Source organism: Bufo gargarizans, chromosome 4, assembly GCF_014858855.1.
Source record: "Bufo gargarizans isolate SCDJY-AF-19 chromosome 4, ASM1485885v1, whole genome shotgun sequence".
Taxonomy (NCBI): domain Eukaryota; kingdom Metazoa; phylum Chordata; class Amphibia; order Anura; family Bufonidae; genus Bufo; species Bufo gargarizans.
This window is the reverse complement of record NC_058083.1, coordinates 222378651-222392709: the sequence shown is the minus strand read 5'-3', so window position 1 is coordinate 222392709 and position 14059 is coordinate 222378651. Positions and strand designations below refer to the sequence as shown.

Sequence of the window (14059 nt, the reverse complement as noted above, 5' to 3'; positions counted from 1 at the left end):
CTGCAAGATCAGAATTCAGAGGTGGAAGTGGAGGAGGAGTTGGAGGAGGAGAAGAGGTGGTTGCAGTCACTAATGTAGGTGCTGGCGTAAATCCTGATGGAAGTTGGACAGTGGATTGGCCAGCATGTAACACAGGGGAAGAGGAGGCAGTGGTGTGACACACAGACACTGATTGTAGACCTAGGCGTTCAGCCCACCTATTAGGGTGCTTTAATGCCATGTGGTGGATCATGCTGGTGAGGTTGCTAGTGTTCACGTCCCTGCTAATTTTGGTACGGCACAGGTTGCAAATGACAATTCTTTTATCATCCCCACTTTCCTCAAAAAAGCGCCAGACTGCGGAACACCTACCCTTTGGCAAGGGAGATTGCTGCAATGGGGTGCTCTGGGGAATTGTTGCGGGCCTGTTTGGTGAGGCCTGCCTTCTCCCTTTTGCCACTCCACTGCCCCTTCCAGCCTGTTGCGGTGCTGCGGATTCCTTATGCTGCAGTTTGCCCTGACTAAGACTGAGCCGAACCACATGTCATCGGGTGCTATGGGCCTTCCTGCCAGCCAATCACTGTACTGCCAGTAACCAACAAGCCTACGGCATTACAGTAAGTGCCAGTACTTCCCCGTGCGTTTATTGGCTGTGTAGCAGACAACAAATATTTGGGAGGAGACTCGAGCATCGCGCTTGAGCACACGCGGTGTTCGGCCGAACACCACAATGTGCCTAGCATCGCGATGCTCGAGTCAAAATGGTGTTCAGCCGAGCATGCTTACCCAACACTAGTTGGCGCAAAACTTAGGCAGCACAATTACATTTTTAAGCCCCTACTGACATAACTAATTTTAGCCTTAAGGACCTCTAAAATGATGTCTTTAGTCTTCTAACAATCATAACTATTTACTTTTTCTACAAATTTTTTTTTTAGGAACCATTTTAGGGACATATAGTATATTAACTTTCATTATTTTCTTTTCAGGGGGAAAGCTAAAAAGCAGCAATTTTAACATTATTATGGGACATCAATTTACGGTGTTGTGACGGTCACGTACACTACACACAGGGGGGAGGATAGTGACCACTGCCCTCCACCCTCACCCCTGGCCCTGCCTACTTGCCTCGCAAGTCCAAATGACATGGGGACAACTAGACGGCAGTCCCTAACTTAGGATACGTGCTGGGAAGACAGACAAGACAAATAACGGAACGTGAACAGACCGGGTCAATACCTAGAGAGCTACGCAGTACTAAGGAATGAGCAGAGAATAGTCAGGTCAAATACCAGGATAGAAACGAAGTACAACACGAGTCCGCAAAGAATGGTCAGGTGGAAGCTGGGGTCAGGATACCAGGAGAGACACGCAGTACAGGAGGAGCAGGCAAAGGATCGTCAGGGAACAGGGTCAGGTAGTATTCAGTAGTCCAACAAAATGCCAGGAACCTAGAATTAACAGGCAACCTGTGGCCAGCAGGCTGCCTGCATTTATAGTGGGGAGTGAGGGTCATGTGACGTGGCCAGCATCACATGACCGACAGACCGACCAGTTGAGCACCGAGTGATCAGCTCGGCGCTTAAGGCAGACCTAGGAGCAGGGAGCCTCCCAGCTAGCAAAGCCGCCCTGGGAACGAGGTCAAACACAGATCCTCGCTCCCAAAGCTAAGCAGCAGGTCTGCAGCTGATGGGAGACCAAGTGTGTCTTTGGCACCCCGTTACAGGTGTTCACTGTGTGGTATAAATAACATAATTATTTTGTGGGTCAGTACGAATATGATAATATAGTAATATAGTAACATAGTACATAATGTAAAACATATATATTTTTTCTTTCCTTCTGTAGGCTGTCAGCTCCCTAACTGCCCCACTTCTTCTCCAGACTTAAAGGGGTATTCCCATCTCGGACTATGGGGGCATATTGCTAGCACAGCGAAACAACGAGAATGGAGCGGGGAGAGCTGGTGGTGGTCCGTCCACCACCAAGCGCTGCTCCAATAGAAGTGAATAGGAGTGCACCGCGCACGCGCGACCCCGGCTCCTATTCATTTATATGGTGCAGACATAAATAGCCGAGCCATCACTCGGCTATTTTTGGCGGCCCCATAGAAATGAATGGAGGGCGGCCGCGCATGCGCAGTGCACCCTCCATTCATTTTGCTGCTCCGTTCTCATTGTAGGTGTGGGTCCCACCGCTGGGACCTGCACCTATCAGACAATGGGTGCATATCCTAGCGATATGCCCCCATTGTCTGAGATAGGACAACCCCTTTAAGAGGGATGCTGCTTTAGGTGCTCATATCTGGGGATTGGTAGCAGAGATATGGGCCTGGTTTTCTTTGAAAATTGGAATTCCATGCTTCAAAACCCAAACAAAATCACAGTATTATCTTCAAAACATCTGAAGATATACGGTAGCTATTTGAAATTTGGATGACAGTGAATATAGTGGAGAGTTAAAGTAAAAGCTGGCTTTACAACCTTCTCTCCTGACTCAATTTCTAACAGCTATATATCCACTTGCATGGAATGCCCGCTTTCAAACATGACCAACCCCATATCTCTAGCTGCTACCAATCCCAAGATATGAGTAGCTAAAGCAGCTCTCCCCCTTTACCCTGCTGCCCATGCTCTGCTATGCCTGAACTGTTAGGTGCTTTTCTCAAAGTCCCAACAGAGCTGGGAAAAACCTGTTAGGTGCTTAAAGGATATATAACTGCAGTATTATACTACATTGGATTTATTTGTAGTCTAAAGAAGATGAAAATCTTAGCACTCTTTATACATGTAATCATGAATGCACAAAGGTCTGTATAGAAGCTGAATTCACGCCATGACAAGTGATTTTCAAAGAGTATCTTAAATTATATATTTTTTATTTTATTTTAGTTCCATGAGAGTATGATTGGCATTACCAGATATAAAAAAAAACACATATATTTTATGTTAAACTGCATGTCAGTTTGGCTTTTGGCTCTATAGTGGCTTTTCCAGTATATTTCACTTGCCCTTTTAAGGTAATTTTTCAGAACAGGCGTTCATGAGGAATAGCACTATATCTGGCCATTATATGACAGTTTTTCCTCTGCAATCTGACTGTTATTCTATTTTTTATATGGTAAGTAGAGACTAACTGAAATCATGTCTGTCCATAGACTACACATGGAGAACCAGAGCATCCTGCCTCCTAACTCTTTGATGTCCAACCTCAAAAGCAACCGTACTGAACAGTTTAGATTTGAATCTAGCAGTTAAGATAATAAATCACTTAAAAGTCAGCTCCAGTTTATGTCTGGGTCTCACTGTGTCTGTGCATGGCTCAAGCAACCTCCTGCTCCTTCTCCTCCCCTCAACTTCTATGCAGTCTGCTCCTTCAGTAAGCAGGCAGTCTATCTTCACTGAAGACAAGTGAATTGAGAGTTAGATAAGAGGAGTGGAGCAGGAGAATAGTCTGATAAAAAAAGAAGAATCTGTCATAGATAAGATATATTACAAAGTTTCTTATTTGCATTTGTGCTATTTATTTATATTAAAAAATGAAATGGCAGTTACACTTTAAGTTTACTAATTAGTAAACCTTATGGAACTGCAAATCTAAGAGTTCCAACATATTGAGTCATAATTGACTGTGTAACACAATTTTTTTTACCACAAAGCATTTTAAAAATTTATATTTTTCTTGCTTTCATTCAGTTTTTTGCACTGTAATGTTATGCTGGCCCAAAATATTTCTGTTTGGCTCACCAGTAAATTACGATAAATTGGTTCTTATTTGCATTTGTGCTATTTATTTATATAAAAAAAATTAAATGGCAGTTACACTTTAAGTTTACTAATTAGTAAACCTTATGGAACTGCAAATCTGAGAGCTAAACTAAGAGTTCCAACATATTGAGTCATAATTGACTGTGTAACACAATTTTTTACCACAAAGCATTTTAAAAATTTATATTTTTCTTGCTTTCATTCAGTTTTTTGCACTGTAATGTTATGCTGGCCCAAAATATTTCTGTTTGGCTCACCAGTAAATTACGATAAATTGGTCTGAGTTGCAGATTTATTGTATAATGATGCCAAGAAATGCATGACTAATATCTAATTACATTCCTAACTCAGATTTCAGACTGAAGTAAACTATGATATTCTTGAAGTACGAGATGGCCCAGCCAATTCTTCACCATTGATTGGAGAGTATCATGGAACACAAGCGCCACAATTTCTCATTAGCACAGGAAATTATATGTATCTTCTATTCACAACTGATAATAGCCGTTCCAATGTTGGCTTTCTAATTCGATATGAAAGTAAGTAATCATTTTTACTGTGTGGTAAATTCTATTTAATGAGTAGAAATTGTTATTACATAGAAACATTATACTGCATTGCATAGAACTCTCTTACTAAATCTGCTTATATGGAATAACTGGAGCCAGCATCATCTAGAGTAGTTGTCTGTGAAATAGAGCAGGTTTGTGTTAAACTATTCTGTAGTCTGTTTTGTGATCAAAAGACTGAAAAAAATCCTAAAAGGATCATTTAATTACGTTGTGAATATTTTTAAAAAAATGTGTTAAATCAGGCACAGTGTTTTATAAGTTTAGCTCAGCTAAAGTTTCACTTAACAATCAGTTGCTTCATTCTGAAAAAAGGTACTATTAATCCATATGCAATTGAGCAGTTAAAGTGGTTGTCCCACCAAAAATTGTAGCTTTGTTAAAAAAAGATCATCAGGGCAATATAATGTCTGATTTAACTTTTTACATGTTAATCATAGGATAGCTCCTTTAAATGCATATGGGTATGGGTCAAGATCCACACTGTGTATGCTAGCTCCTCCTGAAAAGATGCACAGGATGGCTGGACCTGCTCCCGGTGCACTTAACTGTTTATTTGCCTATGGATTGAAAGTACTTTCTTACCAGAATCACTAAGTAAAAGTTATCACTACATTTAGCTAAGCTAGCCCTACAAAACATTGTGCCTGGTTTAATAGTGAATTTCGTGCTGAAATGGTGACATTGAATAGAATTGCTTTCAAACATTAACCAGTAGACTATAAAAAGTCACGCTAGTATTAATTAAATGTTTAAAATATTCTACAATATTTTTTTTTACAATTTTATTTTGTATGCTTGTAAAACAGTACACCTCAGAAGGAGGGAACCATCTTTCAAGTGTCATCTATAGACCATGGAGGGGATTTATCATTCCACCACCCCAGTTTTCTGGCATAAAAAAGTTGCAAACCCCCTGTTTGCGACTTTTTAAATGTAATTTCTCTGAAATGTAGCTGCAAGTAATGTTTCTACATAACCCTCGACACGTTCCAAGAAAGGGGCATGATGAAGACAAAATGGGAGTCGGGCCAATGTTGTAAAAGAAAACTGAAATCTATGGCAACCTGAAGCCACCATAGATTTCAGTCTATACACCCAGGCTGCTTGAGGATACACCAAATTTAGGCCTGTGCCTTGTCATAAATTACAGGATGACCCATGGAAAAGTAGCCCATCTCCAGCGATAATATTACAAAATGAACAAGCATGTGAATTGTTTTCTTTTAATCATCTACAATTCACAAACAATGCTGAAAGTGGACCCGTTCATGTACTGTATATGCATCCTTAAGCACGTCAGATGATTTTGGCTGATACTAAATTGAAGCTCTTCAACAGTGATTCTGCAGAAGAAAAAATGTACTGCTTTTTCCAACAAGATGGGACAATATGACATACCTCATGGAGCTCACTGGCACAGGTTCATAGACTGTTTAAGGAGGAGTAAAATGACAAGTCGATATGGCCACCACGTTGCCCAGACTTGTACACTTGTGATTTTTATCTATAGGCAAATTTAAAACAGAAGTTTTACACTAACAATCCACATCCCCTGGATGAACTCCAGGAAAACATCACAAACACTATCCGCAGCATCACAAGCAGTATCAGCCAACATAATCCGAAGTGCCCAAAGATGCATAGATTTGAACGGGGACCACTTTCAGCATCTTTTTTTGACTTGTGGGTAATATGAAAAAAAAAAACTATCCACTTGCTCGTTTATCTTGTCATACTATTGCTGGAGGTGGGCTACTTTTTTGTGGGACAACTTGTAGTTGCATCCTCTGGCAGCACAAGGGATATCATAGACCAGAGTAAAATGCCAATATATAATAAATCCCCCCCACACACACACCTCTCATGATTCAGTCAAATTAGACATCCCCATTTATAGACAATACTGTTTTAAAATTGCTGCTAAGAGAAAGGTTCTGGTTAACTGTATTAGATGACATGACTCTTGGAAAAAGTTGATTCTTCTTGCAGAGCTACCAGCTGATAAGGATATTATTCCCTGCAAAAAGTATCCCAAATTGTGCCTCTCTGAAGCAATTGATGATTTGCTTTCCATATATTATATTGTTTTTGTGAAGTAAAGGTTTGAGTCTAAGTAAATTGCATGATACAATGCATATTTTCCTTAGAAACTGTGGTACAAATCAGTTCAATCATTTTTGTGTCTAGCTGTATTTTACCTCGAGCGCAGCCATTTCAGTGAAACATCCTTCATACATGGCATACTTTTAAACCTAGCATCTATAAAATATGACAGCACAATGTATGTTTAAATAAAAAAGGTCTCATCAACTCAAGAAACAACTCCATTTAATTCCAGTACATAGGATATAACTAGTCATAGCTCATAGAATTAGAACTAATTTGTCACAAAGAGGGGATGGTGCACCACTGACTCCACCCACACCCCTGCCCCTGCCTACTTGCACTATCCGTCCTAGGTAACGAAGCACTGGGCGGCGTTCCCTAGCCTTGGTAAGTGCGGAGGGACAAACAAGACAAACAAACATAGAATGGTCAACAAGCCGAGTCAGAACCTGGAGGTAACTACAGTACAAGAGGATTAGCAAAGACGCGTCAAAAACAAGCCAAAGTAAAAAAACAGGAAATGCGAAGCAGACACAAGGAGCAAGCAAGGACGGAGTCGATCAATGAGTCGGGAGTCAGAAGCCATGGAATCACACAAGGAACACTGGATAGGACCTTATTCACAGGCAACCTGTGGCCAGCAGGTTGCCTGTATATATAGTGGGGAAGAGGAGTCATGTGACGTGGCCAGCACCACATGACTCATTCCCCTGCAACCAGCCGAGCGCCGAGTGCTTAGCTCTGTGCTCGGACTCCTTACAGTTGCCATTGGAGTGGAGAACGCCGACCCCGCTAAGGAGGTGAGTGCAGTCGGATCCTCCCCTCTCCCGTTGCTGTGGAGACGAGAACGCAGTGCACGTCCTCGCTCAGTGTTAGCCGCAAGGCACCGGTGGCACTGAGGAGGGGGAACATGAAGCCGACGCCTCGTGACATAATTACTTATGCAGTGGGCTGCTAAAATCTCCTCAGGTTTGATTATGTTTTGAGTCTCTTGTTGGTTGCTTGGTTCTGATTAACAGAACTGAAGTTCTTATTTCCTCTCCCTGCTTACAGTATTCCAGTAGTCTAATCCATGTATTGCTTATTCATAATCCCATGATTACAGTGAAATGTTGTATATAGGAATTGTGCCTCAAAACTGATTATGCACTGTCCGGTTGACTAGAGAGGGGGTTAATAAAAAGCCAATTAAGTTTGCTAGCATCTTAAATTCTCGTTATCAAATATTGCACATAGTGTCTCCCTGAGATTTTTTTTTATTCAAGTACAGGGTATGAGGAAGTATAAAAGTGAGACATCAGAGAGGGATAGATAGATAGATAGATAGATAGATAGATAGATAGATAGATAGATAGATAGATAAATCTCCTATATGCTATTTTACTGCTTTTGTGAAGAAAATATGTTATCTAGAAAGGAGCAAATCTATTCATTAATCAAAGAGTTCTTGAGTAGCAAGGGGCTGTCCCAGCTGGTCATGAGACTCCACCTTGCCATTTGATTGACTGGGCTTCTGGCTGACAATCTTTCACATGTGCTGCTGCTCAAAGTAGCAGTTCAAGAGCAGAGACTCTGCTATTCCTACCGTTACAGGAACTGAAGAACTCTGTTTGATGAATTTGTAAGAATCAACTCGTTCATCTCTAATGTTATTTGGTAGTGTCCTCTGCGCAGTGTCATCATAGTGTTCCTACCCTGTGCTGGCATCAGCCTCAGGGAAGGAACTGTGCATGCGCTAGCTCGCGAATCGCGAGATTACGGCATTTTGGCTTTCTGACGTCGGGGAGCAAGGAGGAGATTCTGAGAATGCGGCCGGTGCTGGGCTCCTTCACGCTGGACTCATCTCACGTACAGGACACATCTCAGGCTAATTTGCATATGGATCAATATATTTTTTTTGCTCAATAAAAGCACACAGAGCTATGGGGACTGGGTATTGCGGATGTGCTAGCAGCCATCTAGCAACCCATGTCCTCAGCTCTATACACAAAATCCCGGTGACAGGTTCCTTTTAATTTATTCATGTGTTGCTTTCATAGAGCTGTACAGAGATTTTTGCCACCCACATAAGCCCCTGTTAAGACTCAATATATAAATTCAAAATTAACCTAATTTGTATGTTTTGAAATGTGGGATAAAACTGGAACAACTGGAGGAAACCCACACAAACATGGGCAGTAATGAAACTCCATGCAGATGTTGCCTTTAACCAGATAAAGTCCAGGAGCCTGGCAATGTAAGACAATGAAAACAATGCTTACCACTGAGCCTCCAAACTGCTTCTTAAAAGTGTCCTTTTAAAGCAGTCTGTCCTAGCATTTCCCTAAATTACTTTTATTTCGATTTTTTTATTTTTATTTATTTATTCAAGGACAGATAGGTTCATGCACTAATAAATATGTTTGACGTGCCCTCTATTCAACCTACTTTTATGAACAGATATATAAATGCATTAGCATGACACATTCATAATGCTACTGATAATTCATATGAAGGTTATATATTGTACTTACTTGCATTTACAGAAGGTCTGGGATGCTCTAGAGGAAGACTACATCTAAACTTCCATAAGATTAGGCAGTATAATCTGATCATGTTAGGTGCACACAAAGAAGTACCGTGTGGAAAAACAACATGCTTTTTTCTGTAAAATGTAGTTTTGCAACGTGGTTTCGCATGTTATATCTTTAAATACTGCATATTCAATAACCACATCACAAATCTGCAGCAATCCATTGTAAACACACTCAGTTTTTATTGTACAGTAATTGGCGACATGGAATAATAATGTATCTCTGTACGTAAACCCAGATTTAGGTAAGTTTATCATTCCTCTATTAATTTATGTATCTTAGGTGTCACTTTAGAACTGGACTCATGCCTTGACCCAGGAATACCAGTAAATGGTCATCGCCATGGAAAACACTTTGGTATTGGCTCCTCTGTGACCTTTACTTGTGATGCTGGATATATTTTAAGTGATGATGAACCATTAGTTTGTGAAAGGAATCACCAGTGGAACCATGCATTGCCTAGTTGTGATGGTAAGTGTTATATATGCTGCTATCTTACAACATAAATATTTATTTTGTTTAATATTGCTTATCTATATACTGTAGGTTACCCAGATTTTGAATCAGGTTTATAAAAAGAAAATACATGATTTTGAACAAATTCATATATGAAGCATCTCCATATTAATTGTTGCATGATTACATTTCCTCTAAAGTGGGTTGTTTAGTCATCTTGACACATGTTGGTTTCCAGACTTTTTAACACTGTTCCATAACTTATGACAGAAGCAGGCTCAGAGTTCTGCCATCAAATTGGACCTCTGAAGGCCTGCAGGCTGTCAACAACTTCACAGGTCTTCAAATCTGACACCTACAGACCATTAAGATCTGCAAGTCTTCCACACCAGGCATCATACACTGACAAGTGTTGGCTTGCAGTGTTACTGTAATTATTGCAGGATGTCTTCGCTGACACAACCAAGGCAATAAATACTACATGACACTTGTAACTTTTTCATAAGTATGTGATCATCTGTTTTAAGATATAGTAAACAATAACTTAAAAATAGTTATTTATATGTTTATGTTATGTTTATTTATGCATTAAATCAGTTTTGATTATTAATATTGGAAAACTAAGCAAATTCACGTTTGCACAATCATGACAGTCATGTGATATACTGATGATATCTTCCATCTATGCAATTTTTGTCTACATTCACATTTCATCTGTAAAATATAAAGAACTTATCCCCCTGTTGTAGTCAATGCAATCATTTTACTGAATATATTAGTAAGGAAACAGAAAATACTCTGCATGAACAAAAATCTGTTTGTCCAAGGGACCACTTGGTGATTTCTCTTATGCTATGAATGCTTATGAACATGCTTCATAAATAAAGAATATCATCGCCAAATGAATAATTCAGTAAGGCAGTTTAGCCTTTGCTTCCCCTGTGCACCTCTTCTGGGAAAGTTGCATTATTGTATCATATTAAAAACCACAGGTGTTAAGTTGAAAACTATACATATTTAGTATATACAATTATGAGGAAAAACTGTTATTTTTGTTGTATTTGATTAGAGTTGGTGAAATCTATGTTTAAAAGGAATCACCACGATAGTGAGCTATTATCTTCAATACTACAGTATATAAGTAGTACTGCAGATACCGGTAAGTAGTTCAGATCACCATTTTTATTTTTCTACTGCCCTCCTTTACCCCACTTTTAGCATTCAAAACTGGACTGAAAGATACAGATATAATAGGGTTGGCACACATGCTTTTTGAGATGTGTTATCTAAACTAAATGCGAAGCAAACAGCTTCAATTGTTTTTCAATGGCTTTTGTTTCAAAATAATGCGATAAGTTAAGAAATTTGAGTTAAGAGTCAAGTGGCCCAAATGGCTGACATAAGTGTAATGACAACCTGAAATCTCAGTACAAGGAACAATTGAGAATAAGAACAATACTTTTGAGGTTGAGGACCAGCTGAGCAATTCCTCTAGTCCTTGACGTCCAGAGAGATTCTTCTTGGTGTGGAAGAGGAGTTAGTTCTTTTGGCTTTCTGTGACTTCAGGATCTTGGGAGTCTCCCATGGCATGATCAAGGGAAGATCAGGGAGAATGGCTAAGTCCAGGACAGGGTCCCAATTTTCGATCTGAAGTGATGAGATCTTGAGCTTGTCATAGGCCTTGTCCAGATCACAAAAAGAAGAGATATTGATATGCCGGCCTTCATGTAAGAAAGAGAGGCCAAACGGAAAGTTCCATCTGTAAACCATCTTGTGGGCACGAAGCCAATTGGTGAGGGGCTTTAAGGCTCTCCTTTTTTTCAATGTTGACTGTGCCAGATCTTGAAAGACAGATATGTGGTGGTCTTCCCATAAAATTGTTGAAGTGGTTCTAGCACTATTTAAAATGGCTTCTTTAACTGGGTAGTGCAGAAACTTGCATATTACATCTCTAGGTGGGTCTCCTTGTTTGGCTCTGAGAGCTCTGTGATCCCTTTCCAGGAGCACTTCATGTACAGAGTCTGGGCCGAGGAGAGACAGGCATATCTGGACGACTTTGTCAGGAATATCGTCAGCAGCGATTTCTTCCGGGATTCACCTAAATCGCAAGTTGCCACGTCTGCCCCGATTTTCCTGATCTTCAATCACTAAATATATAGCGTTTAGGTGGGCTTGACACTTAATTAAGCTTGTAGAAACCACGCTCTGGTGCTGGATGGCAGCAGCTTGGGCTTCTTCTAGGGCCTCCACTCTTCTCCCCACATGGTGAACATCCTCCTTAATAGAGGGGATCGGTCTTGGCTTAGGGGGTATAGCACTTCTACTAGGATCTCTTTCAGAAAGGCCCTTGAGATTGGGAGTCCCTCAGGCTCGGGGGAATCGTCCCTACCTTTACCCGAAGCTTTAGAGGCACGAGGTTTATGTCCGGTAGCTTTCGGCGTTCCGGGCGCCATCTTGGAATCTCTAGCAATATAAGCAGTCGCCGCTTTCTTGATACATTTCTCCATCTCTCCAGCTTGAATATTGTTTTTAGATGGACCGGATGGGTCCACGACTTTAGGGCCACCAATCTTGACTATTATGGATCCTTCTTTTGTGGCTTAAGTATGCTAAGAGGGTTTAGCTTGAAGCGGAGCTGTGCTTCACACTTCCATTAGCGTCCGGCGCAACCTCCGCCCCCCATAAATAGTGATATTGACACCTTGCAGTACTACTCTTATATTACCGCCGATAGTAGTCTAAGATTTTGGTGACAGATTATTTTTAAATAAACACTCCCATTTTTTAAACCTAAAGATATGTCTATAAGTATGTTCCTTCTGTTGCTTCTTCCTTGCTACAGGTCTGGTTTTTGGCTTCCCTATGCTGGTCAACAATCTTCATCTGTCTTTTCTCTCTACTATATTCGCTAAAAATGTCTGCTGCTGTTTAAAAATTCCTCCCCATATTGCTGCAGTCTTACCTACAAGTCCCAGAATACTGTTGTCTGAAGGGAGAAAGTGTAAATGAGGGTGAATGTTTCCATATAGAGACAGACATGCCAAGCACTAGGGACAGTAGTTAAAGCTTTTAATTGTAGAATATTGGATAGAAATAGTGCAGGAACAGTGCAGGGAGATCGTAAAGGAGAGTTTTTATACACTGTAGGGAGAGCATAGGAAGAACATAGGGAGACTGCAGGGACAGTGCAGAATCAGTGTAATCATTCATTCTTAATGAATTATGTTATAAAGACTTACTGTGCATCAGACTTAGTCTCAACAGGCAGTCTAATAAATAGGCGTTTTTACCTAGTTCATCTGTTGCTCCATTAATATTTAATCTGTTCTGTTATACATAGACTTACTATGCATAAGACTCATTGTCAACAGGCCGCCTATTATATAGGTGCATTTACCTAGTTCACACACTGTGCCTTTAACCCGTAGAGGACCAGCGCCGTACATGTACGGCGCAACCGGATGTGACTTAAGGACCAGCGCCATATATGTACAGCTCAAGGTCCGCCAGGCTCTGTGTGAGCTTTATGGCTGCTCTTACTAACAGGCAGCCATTCCGGGTAAGGGCAGCATCGGGTATTTCAGCCCCCCTGCGATTGGTCATCTGGAACATCTGCAGCAGTGATTTATTTATTTTTCTGCAGCAGAAGTTCAAGATCACTAATCCACCACTCTTCCCAATCCCTAATCCTTGTCCCTATCCACCCCTCCCCGTCCAATTTTGCATGTGGCACATAAATGTTGACTTTTTTTGTCACTTTTATCTTTCTTTTTTTTTTCCTGCTCTGCAAAACTTTTTCTGTTTGCGCGCTATGAATGCCAAGTGCTGATCTGTCCGTACTTCACTGCTCAGCACCTGGGCTCTTTTTTTTGGCACAGATATATATTTTCTTTCATCTGTCCCTTTTTTTTATTTTTTTAATATAATAGTTAGAATCATATATCCAGTATATATATATATATATATATATATATATATATATATATTTTATTTTTTATATTTTTATATATATATATATATAAATAAGTTAATGTTTAGCTAGTGTTCTTTTTTTGTATCTGCAGTAAATTTTTACACACTAAATGTCCGCTTGCGTGTGTTCTGCAGCCCTGAGCACCAATAAGTACAATTTTTTTTTACTGGTCTCTTTTGTGCTCATTTTTATTTTATTTAAATAAAAAGTTTCTTAAGTGTTAGATAGAAATCAATTTTAGTTAGGTAGTGTTAGTGTAGATTTTTGCACGCACATAATATGTGTGTGCGTCCTGCACCTGCTGAGCGCTGATCAGAAACATCAATTTTACTAATCGGTCTGCTCAGTTTATTGTGCAGTTTTTTTTTTTCAAGTAGTTAGTTATATGTACAGGTCCTTTTAAAAAAATGTGCATATTGTGATAAAGTTCATTATTTTCTGTAATGTACTGATAAACATTAGACTTTCATATACTTTAGATTCATTACACACCAACTGAAGTAGTTCAAGCCTTTTATTGTTTTAATATTGATGATTTTGGCATACAGCTCATGAAAACCCAAAATTCCTATCTAAAAAAATTAGCATATCATGAAAAGGTTCTCTAAACAAGCTATTAACCTAATCATCTGA

General features: G+C 40.0%; 1 protein-coding gene across 1 annotated transcript in view; it reads left to right on the top strand.

Moving 5' to 3' along the window:
* CSMD1 (CUB and Sushi multiple domains 1) overlaps positions 1–14059 on the top strand; it is a 2061198-nt gene that overhangs the window by 1295203 nt on the left and 751936 nt on the right. The window contains exons 17-18 of the mRNA XM_044291097.1: positions 4098–4285; positions 9280–9468. Coding sequence (XP_044147032.1) covers positions 4098–4285; positions 9280–9468 — 377 coding nt within the window. The remainder of the gene's footprint in view (positions 1–4097; positions 4286–9279; positions 9469–14059) is intronic.